General features: G+C 43.7%; 1 protein-coding gene across 1 annotated transcript; it reads left to right on the top strand.

The window, feature by feature from the left end:
* The first annotated feature begins 2293 nt into the window (after positions 1 to 2293).
* On the top strand, positions 2294 to 3326 carry PPP1R2C (PPP1R2C family member C). Its single transcript, XM_043569973.1, has 3 exons — positions 2294 to 2391; positions 2522 to 2606; positions 2697 to 3326. Exons 1-3 carry the CDS (start codon positions 2294 to 2296, stop codon positions 3324 to 3326), a joined length of 813 nt encoding a protein of 270 aa, XP_043425908.1.
* The last annotated feature ends 7084 nt before the right edge of the window (positions 3327 to 10410 follow it).

The raw sequence follows: 10410 nt of genomic DNA, 5'->3' as shown, positions 1-10410 counted from the left end.
TATTGAGAACCACTGAAATACCATTTCACCTTTTGTGTATTTGAAATGAAAGTTCTGCTATTGGAAATACAGCGGAGGGTCACTAAATATTTATTGAAAGGACTTTCTAGGCCTGTTATTAAATTTCATATAATGTATTATTGACTGGAAAAGTTTTAGTTAACCCTGGAGTGTGTGTGTGTGTGTGTGTGTGTGTGCACTCGCGCGCGTGTGCACGTTGGAGTCTCAGACATACCTGCTCCGCTCTTGTCCCAGGGCAATAGCAAGCGAATGGCGTAAAGAAAGAGGAATGTTGGAAAGACTGCTGATCTTTTGTAACTCTGAAGCTTGTGGTAGTGTTTCGGAGATTGAGAATTTTTAGTTTGATGACAAGAAGTCAAAACTTGGATTTCTCTTAAGGAGATTTTCATTAAGCAGCTAATTAGGAAACGGTAGGTGCAATCTGTCGTGCCTGGTGGTTTCGCTCTTCAAACAGTCGTGTCTGTGGCCCATGTAATAGGTCACAATTGCCGTGCTCCTGCCCCAGCAAGAGCTGCCACTGTGCTACTGAAACATGAATTTCAGAAAACGCCAAGAACTACCGGATCGCTGACTCATTATATATTGAGCAGCTCGTATATTCAGATCACAGTATGTGGGGGTGGGTGCTGTGTACAGATAAAAGCAGGATCCCAGTGCAATGGAATCAGCGTCTCCCTTAACATCCTGTTTACGGTTAAACATGCACAGGCCCACTGTGCCTGCCATCCAGGAGGACAAATCACATTTGTGTAGCTCTGTGCTGCCTTTCAGTTAGGCTTTTTAAAAGGGTTGCCTGCAGTATTTCTGCATAATGAAGGTTGTTTTTTCTTCCTCTCACATACCAGAGGGTTTTCCTATAGCCTTGAATATCAGCTTTTGAATCCCTGAAAGCCCTCACCACATAATACAGCTTTTTTGTTTTTTTTTTTTTCCCAAAGAGTATGGTATCAGGAAATGTCTTTTTCTGAGATGAATAACGCAGTTTTAAAGTGATCGCAGAGTTCCTAAAGTTAGCAGGACTTTGGAGAATACAGGACAACTTGAACTCGGAGGTGCTCAAGGCCCCTGTAAAAGTTTTATGGTTCTTTCATGCTTTTGCTTTTGTGTTTCGAAAATGCGGAGAGACCTTGAGGGAGAGAAGAGGAAGCAAAATGTTATCAGAAGGAAAGAAAAAAATCTTGTGACCGCTACCTGGAGGGGGGAATGTGAAACTGGGTCTTAATTTCCTTTTCGTTTTCTGGAAGAATGTCACCGCATGTGAAACAGGAGGCCTGCAAGGGACAAAACATTCCAAAGTCACTCGCATAACAGCCCCCAAATTCCACATATGGGTTTTTTTTTCCCTTTTTTTCCACATGACTGGTTAGACAAATTGTTAATGACTTGGAGTCCTCTTTTCTGTATTCACACATCTCATTCTTTCAGTTTCCCATTACCCCTCATTTATCATACACTCAATAAATATTTTTGTGATACCTACTATGTGCCAGGTACAGCATCGTGTTGGCAAGATACAAAGCTGGAGATAATGGTGAGCAAAACAGACATCTTCCTCACTCTCTTGGAGGTGACCATCTAGTGTGTCTACAGATAATATAATCACAACAAGTGCCAAGGGGCATGAGAAACCAGGAGAGCAGAGGAAGGTCAGTGTGCCCTCGGGCTCAGGAAACAGGGCTGTAGAAAGCAATAATGATTGAGCTGAAAACTGAAGGGTCATTCCAGGCTGTGGGAAGAACCTAGAAAAAGCCCGTGGGGCAAAAAGGAAGGTGAAAGGAATGGAAAGGCCAGAGTTGAAAGCTGGAGGCAGGGTGGGGGAGAATTTAGGGGAAGAATGTTCCAGATGTATGTCCGAGTTCAGAGAGCTGCTTTTTTTTTTTGGCCTCTACTGGATTTTGGCCTTTGTGTTACAGAAAATGGGCAGCTGTTAAAGGGTTTGAAAGAGAGACGTGACAAGATTTGACAGGCGTTTTTGAAGGACTGCTCTCGGTAGAGGGTGGATAAGAGGCAGGACCGCCGCAGGAAGGGTTTTGGGAGGTGGAGCGCAGTTCAAAGGCTGTGCCTATAGGCCCAATGAGAGATGGCGGTGACTTGAAAGAGGGTGGTGGCTGGATTGGAGGGTGAAGCACCCAGGAGGATGCCACGTTTCCCCGTTAGTCTAACTGGCTGGATATTGGGGCCATTTCCCAAGAGGTGGAGAAGGAAACCAAGAGCAAGTGTCCTGTGCACGTGTGTTTGCGTAAGTAAGTAGGTAGGGGAGAGGGAAGTGTGCATGGCAACAGAAGGAGCAGAATGTAATCATCTTCTAGCACCTACAGTTCCAATCTTTCCAACCAAGGTAGTGACTGCAATTTTTGACAGGGACCCAAGGTAAGACCTACATTTTACACAGCCTCCCGTACCCAGACAGGCTACATAGAAATTCACAAAATAGTGCTTCCCTGTTTCATGTGCAATGCGGGAATATTTCCTATATTACTCTTTATAAAATGAAACCCAGCGTGGGCCGTAAGGCTGTGACGGCGGCCATGATGGCGGCCAAGATGGTGGTGGTCACTTCTGTGGCGTGGTCTGCAATGCCATTTGTGATGTTGGGTTGGGGTGAAGCTCATAGGGCATTGGGACCTTCATCCAGAACAGAGTACACTGCGGCTTCAGCCTGGGTGCACGGGTAGGCCCTTCGCTCCCCCACCAGCGTGACAGCCTCCAGTGCTTCCCGCCGGCCCATCAAGGGGATTTTGAAGAACAAACGTTCCACTGTTTCTTCGGTGGTGGTCTCCACCCAGCAGTCCAGAGGGGTCATTCCGGAGGTACAAAGAAAAAAGACCCAAAAGTGGGACCAACTGAACATCTTGGCGACATCCCGTCCCGCATACAGAAACTATGACTTCATGAAGATAAACGAACCCAGCAGTCACCATCTCGGCCGGGCAGATGATGAAGACCTCGTGAACGATCCTGAAGGCAAAGAAGCCATGACACCAGACATTTCAGCTAAGAAACCAGCCGCCACTGATACCTCCGAGTTCATCCGTCAGGTGGGGGAGCCTGAAAATGATGGCGCACACGGCAGTAGGCTCTTTCTCAATAGGCGCGTAAAGCAACAGAAGTTCACACTGAAAAGGAAGCTGCATTACAACAAAGGCCTGAACATCAAGGTCTCTAGAAAAATTATCTCGAAAGACTTCCTATGCGACGATGACGAAGAAACTCCGCCTAGTAACCAGGAAGCCAGCACTGCCACTGAAGACTCACATGAAGGATCGACAACTGATGAACCTCAAACCCACTCATGCCACACCTAGACAACACCTGCTCCACAACACACGCTCGTTTGCCACATACAACCTCAGTTACCTTCTACCGTGCCGCTGCTGCCTTGGAACTCCTGCTGTAACACCGAAATACTCGTCACTTACATTGTACCTCGGTAATTAAATTGTAACTGTAGGGAATAATACCTTACCTACAAAATGACTGCCTGATATTTTTGTGCACGGTTCTTTGTGGCATCAGTCCAAAACCATCTTTTATACAAATAGTGGTTACTGTATACACTCTATAGCTTGATAGATGTTAAAGACGACTAATTTGTATTCATTTGTACATATGCTAGCTTTCTTCTTTTTTTTCTTTTCCACGTCCTACCTTTTCTAGAAAACGCTTTGTTACAAAATCAAAATGCAATTGCTATGGGACGTGACATAGTCTGATGAATATTCAGGCTGGAAAACACTTCTCTTTAGGGGGGAGGAGGATATATTTTAAGACTTATTGTTCCATTTCCTTAACTTAATACCCTTACACTTTCTCTTAGTTTTCTTTTGGTGTGTACAAGGAAATGGCAACTTTTTTTTCTCAAAAAAAAAATAATAATAATAATTCCTTTTCATTAGTTATTAGATTAAAATTGTGCCAATGCCTATCGGGACTGTGTCTTGTACACTACGTGGGCAGATTTGATGTCAAGATTTTTAAAAATCCAATGTTACTTCAGTACTGTCCCCCAACTGCCTTTAACCTCAACCCTTTCCACAATCCTCATGGCACCTACACACAACCCTTTATGGAGTATCATAGACTCTCTAGACATTGGCAACCCTTCCTTCTCTCAAGTATTTTATCATGTGTTGAAACAGGGTTATTTCTATTTTCATCACTGTGGCCTATTCAGTCTTCCAATGTGCGGACAAGTAGGAAATAAAATTCAGCTGCCAAGTGTCTACATCTTTTGGTTTACAGCTTGCTACATAATTTGCTATTATTAGTTGACCATGTGACCTAATTAGCTTTTAGGAAACTGAGATTTTACTTTTATGACAAAGTCCTTTGCAACCAGTAACATGATTATAGCTCCGGGACAGGAGTAAGCCCAGAGGTGTTTTCTGTATTTCCTTTTTTTTTTTTTTTTTTTTTTTTTAATTTAGAATTTTACTGAGATAGTTGTAGGTGCACAGTCAATTGTGAGATATGATACAGAGAGATCCTGAGTTCCCGTTACCCAGCTAACTCTTTTAGGGTTACTGGACCCAGCTGCAGTGTGGGAGGAGGGGCTTCCCACACAATAAGCAATTGTCACACTACCTGAAGATAGCATCTGATTCCACAGGTTAAAGGTGCACTCCTACTGCCACTTGAGACATGAGTCACTACCCTAGGCCATCACCTTTGCTTCTGACTGACCAGCTACAGATTGGGGGGTTCCAACGACAAAGAACTTAGGTTTGATTAATTCGCTAGAGCAGCTCACAGAACTCAGAGAAACAGTTACATTTAGCAGTTTATTAAAGGATGTGGATCAATAGCCAGATGAAGAGATACATGGTGGTGGGGGGGGGGGGGGTTCCTGAACAAAGGACTTTCTGTTTTCATGGAGCTTGGAGCCCAGCTCGGTGGCACGTGAGAGCATTCTGGTTCCCCAAGCATGAAAGCTCTCCAAAAACAAGGACCGAAAAACCCCTATCCTCTTGGGTTGTTATGGGGGCTTTACTACAAAATATCAGGACTGACTAACTCATTGACCATTGGCTAATTCAACCTTTGACCCCTCCCCTCCCTGTAAGTCAGGGGGTGGGACTGAAAGTTCCAACCCTCTATTCAGACTTGGTTCCCCTGGCAATCAGCCTTTATGGCTCTGAAGTGTTTTCAGGAACTGTGGAGGAAGTCCAAATGTATCTGAGAAATAAACTTTGGGTTATTTGAATGAGCAAATATATATTTCTTATAAATCATTATATCCCAGGAACACATGGCAAAACTATAGTACAATGCTGCAACCCGGATATTGACATTCATACGCTCAAGCTACGGAACATTCCATCACCACAAGGATCCCTCATGTTGCCCTTTTATAGCCACATCTGTTCTCCATTTCTATAATTTTGTCATTTCAAGAATGTTCTATAAATGAAATCATACAGTATATAACCTTTTGGGGATGTACCACACTTTGTTTATCCATTCATCCATTGAAGGACCTCTGGAGTGGTTCCAGGTTTTGGATCACAAAAGAAACTGCTGTGAACGTTCATGCGCAGGTTTTTGTGTGAACATAAGTTTTCACTTTTCTGGGATAAATGCCCGGGAGTGCACTTGCTGGCTCGTATGGTAGTCACAGTTTCTCAAGAAGCTACCAAACTGTTTTCCAGAGCGGCTGTGCCATTTTACATTCCCACCAGCATAAAGGAGCATTCCGGTTTCTCTGCATCCTTACCAACATTTGGTATTATCACTATTTTTAAGCCATTTTTATAAAAGTAGCCTGATGTCTCAATTTACATTTCACTAATGCCTAATGCGGTTGCACATCTTTTCATGTTCTTATTTGCAGTCTGTATATCCTCTTCTGTGAAATGTCTTTTGCCCATTTTCTAGTTTGATTGTTTTCACTGTTGAGTTTTGAGAGTTCTTTGATTTGCAAATCTTTCTTATAATCTGTAGCTTATTTTGTCCTCTTATGGAGACTTTTGCTCTGCAAAAGTTTTTAGTTTTGATGTGGTTCAATTTATCAGTTTTTCCTTTGATGCATGGTGCCATTGGTACCGTAGTCAGATGTGAGCCAGAAAGATTTTTTTTTTTTTTTTTTTTTTTTTTTTGCAAATTGTCATTTCCTAATTAAGTGACATGGTCTTGAGCTGTATAGAAAATGGACTCTTATGGGGCGCTTGGGTGGCTCAGTCAGTTAAGTGTCCTACTTCTGCTCAAGTCATGCATGATCTCACAGTTCGTGAGTTGGAGCCCCACATGGGGCTCTTTGCTGACAGCTTGGAGCCTGGGGCCTGCTTTGGATTCTGTGTCTCCCTCTCCCTTACCCCTCCAGTGCTTGCTCTCTATGTGTGTGTCTCTTTCTCTCAAAAATAAATAAACATTAGGAAGAAGAAAGAAAGAAAGAAAGAAAGAAAGAAAGAAAGAAAGAAAGAAAATGGGGGCGCCTGGGTGGCTCACTGGATTAGGCATCCGGCTTCAGCCCAGGTCATGATCATGGGCTTCCTGGGTTCGAGCCCCTCATCGGGCTCTGTGCTGACAGCTCAGAGCCTGGAGCCTGCTTCAGATACTGTGTCTCCCTCTCTCTCTGCCCCTTGCTCACTCTGTCTCTCTGTCTCCCAAAAATAAATAAACATTAAAAACATTTTTTTTAATTAAAAAAAATAAAAAGAAAATCGACTCTTATTATTTAAGTTAGATTTTTCCTTTGGAGAAAGGAATCTGAGAATGTTCAGTTCCAGGCTCAACTCTTTATCAATATCATTTCCTCTCCTTAACTCTTCTGATGTCAGCCTTTGTTTACTCATTTTTCAGTCTGAGATTCAGCAGGGCTGGTAATTTAAAACCTGGGACATGTAATGGAGCAAAATGGATAGTTAAATAAGAGTAACTTCTACTTGAAGGTTAAAGCAATTACATGTCCCCTAGACTTGGAAATTGTTTACGTTTTTTTCCCTCTACATTAGTACACTGAGTAACATGTAATAAGGCACAATAATATGAAAAGAATGATAGCCAAGAGCCACTCACTTGGTTCCTTTAAATTGCAACCTGTAATCTGACAAATACTGAACTCAAAGGATCTTGATATTTTCAGTTAAAGGATTCTGTTCTTTTTCGTGTGCAAATATCACTTGGGAATACCATCATAGGTGCTTATCAGCCATTCACACCGTAGAATAAATGAAGACCCTGGTATCAAGTATTCGTTGGGAAGGGAATGGGTCAGAATAGGGGGTCATTATACAGACAAAAGGAGAGAAAGAGGTAGCCATAGTGAGGGATTGGAAAGGGAGGGGAGGAAACAAATGAGAAAAAAGGAATCAAGGATTAAGTTCACCAGCTCTAAAAGTTCTGACTGGTTCTCAATGAATCATTAACTCTCTGAACTGTTATAAAAAGGACACAAAATCTTACTGAAGGGGCAATGAGGAAAAGGATAGTTCTCTTTTCTGCTGAACCCAATAATTGTATCAATACTGCTACCAGTACTCTAATAATTGCCATTTATTGAGTATATATGATGTGTTGTTCACTGCGGTAGGGCTTCAAAAACATTGTCTCCTTCAATTATGACAATAATCCTTTGAAATAGTATTGTTTTTCCCATTTAAAAAAAAATTTTTTTTTCAACGTTTATTTATTTTTGGGACAGAGAGAGACAGAGCATGAACGGGGGAGGGGCAGAGAGAGAGGGAGACACAGAATCGGAAACAGGCTCCAGGCTCTGAGCCATCAGCCCAGAGCCTGACGCGGGGCTCGAACTCATGGACCACGAGATCGTGACCTGGCTGAAGTCGGACGCTTAACCGACTGCGCCACCCAGGCGCCCCAGTTTTTCCCATTTTTTGAGGTAATTTAAAATAAAGGAAATTTGGGGGCACCTGGGTGGCTTAGTTGGTTAAGCAGTCTGACTGTTGATCTCAGCTCAGGTCTTGGTCTCAGGGTTGTGAGTTTGAATCCCGCATTAGGCTCCACCTTAGGCTATTTAAATAAAATAAATAAAATAAAATGAACATAAAAATAAATACAAAATAAAAGAAATTATGTAATTTGTCCAAATCCACAGCTGCTAAATGATGGAATCAAGATTTAAGCCCAGGCCTGGCTTACTCAGGCATAGTCTCCTTCCCACTATACAACACTGGCTTTATTCAGGTCCTTAATGGGGACTGAAGGCTTCTTCCTGCCTGCTCCCTAAGCACACGTGTCTACCCTGACAGTGCAGCAGGGGCTGCTTTTATGTACAGCTGTAAAGTGGGAGTGGTCGAAGGAGAGTGTTCTCCAATCTGGGAGCTGCCCCCTCTTCCCCGCCCCCACACTGCCCTGAGCCCCAGCTCCTTGTGCTACTCCCTCCCACTCTTTGCTCTGAGTCGGTGTTCAGCAAAGAACCAGAGACATTCACTCAAAGATGCCACTGGATGGATGTAGTGTATGTATCAATTGCACGTACCACAAGTGAACAAACCTTTACCAAGCATGGCCATGTGTCAGGGGCAGTAGCCAGTGCTAGGGAGAAAAAGATGAATGAAACACAGCCTCCGCCCCCCAAGGAGGTCTGAGTCAAGTGGGGAAGACCTGTATGGTTCTGAAGTGATCATTTATGATGTCTTCCAGAAAAGAGGGTGCTTGTATTAAAAGAGGGACAAGACATAATGACTTGAAAGCCAGTAAGTGGTTTCCAGATGCCCGAAGGGTGAGCACCAGCCTTCAGAAGAGGTGTTGTCTTCTGAGTTCCTTCTGTCTGGACGTGAGGACAGAGGGAGTCTAGCCCTCAGAAGGGATTAGTGGAAAGCCATAGAAGGATTCACAAGTGGGGAGGTAAACAGAGGTGAGATCATTGGAGGAATAACAAATGGTTCTGCGTTGAGAGCAGGGCGTCGACTTGGAGAATCCTTTACCTCAAGATGATGCTCAGAGTTTTGTTGTTGTCTTATTTGCATGAGGAAATGTAGATGCTTCGTCTCAGAAGTGAAACAGATTATGTAAAATCTGAACTATAAGCCATGCTTCCTTTTGTTGGATGGTGCTTTCTGGAGCTCTGTTGTCCTCTTCTGGAACATTGGGGCCCGTTGTTGAAACCCGGGGTCAGGGTGAGTGCTGGTTTGAGAAGTGCATATCCCTATACTTTTAATCCCCCGGCACCTAGACTGATGGGGAGGAAGCACAGAGAAGCTCAGGGGAGTAGCAGGAAGAGAGTCATGTGAGGCTGGAGCAAAGCAGAAAGGAAGGAGAGAGGGAAGAAAAAAGAAGGAGATGGAGAGCCAAGTTTTGTTGGGAAATATTTGGAAAGAAACGACAGCACTCAAGACCATAAACTTCTTGGATTTTTCTAAGGTGTTAAAGTTGTGTGTCCCTTTCTTGGATTCTTAAGGCAATTTCTGTTTATAAGTGGGATATGAGTCCTGCCACTCCTGTGCCACCCTGGTGACACATCGAGTCTTTGGAGCACCTTAGCTCGAGACTGGTGAGTGGCAGCAAAATGAGGTGCCTGGGAAGGACAGAGATTCAGGGGTGAGAGGAGTGGGAGATGATAATCGTGTGTAGGGCCACACCCCCCAGGAGCCACTTCTGTCGTTTGTCATCAAACACCCTCCTCCACACCGCACCCTATCCTCTGGCCACACTTCGATTGACAGGATTATTGGGGGAAAATGTGGGCAAGGAGAGGGATGAAGGGTGGAGCCTCCCAAACCCAGATTGGTGGAGGAATACAACTGGAATTTTTTTCGATAAGAAACTTAATCCACTTAGCGGTACCATTTCCAAATGGGGAAATTCAGCCCATAAGCAATGGTCGCAGCACGCGGTACTCGTCCGGGTGGGGAGCAGCAGAGGCTGAGCTGTCTGCTAATGTCCACACTGGTTGGGCTTGAGTGGCTGAAGTTGCATATGCAGCAGCTTTCGGAGGACTTAAGGATGTAGGTTGCAGAAAGTCTGGGGAAAGCTGAAAATTGCAGGTGTGTGTCTGTGCGTGTGTGTGTGTGCACGTGTGCACATGTGTGGGCAGGGGGGAAAGCTGCCGTAGGCATTCTTCCTCACCAGGATAAACACAGTTCTCTAGTACAAGGTTATACATTATTAGCTCCTAAAAAATATAAAGAATTGTTTTTATCATCGTGTAGGCTGAGCATTTTTGCATCACTGAACCTGAGTATGCGTGTTGGATACTAATATCTTATTCTTTCAAGAAGACTTTTTTTCCTCTTCCTTTTTTTTTTCCTGTTTTAAAGTAGACTCTTTGAAAGGTGCATATGAACCCGGTTTCCATAGCAATTGCAAGCATCAGTGATAACCCAGAGCTTCTAAGTTATAATACACAGGCTACCCTATTAATGAGTTTCAAGCTGCATTTCCATGACACAACAGCTCAGCCGCTGATAGATAAGGTCAGACCCCATCTCC

Source organism: Prionailurus bengalensis, chromosome X, assembly GCF_016509475.1.
Source record: "Prionailurus bengalensis isolate Pbe53 chromosome X, Fcat_Pben_1.1_paternal_pri, whole genome shotgun sequence".
Lineage (NCBI taxonomy): Eukaryota > Metazoa > Chordata > Mammalia > Carnivora > Felidae > Prionailurus > Prionailurus bengalensis.
Note: the sequence above shows the minus strand (reverse complement) of the source record. Positions and strands in the feature narration are given on the sequence as shown.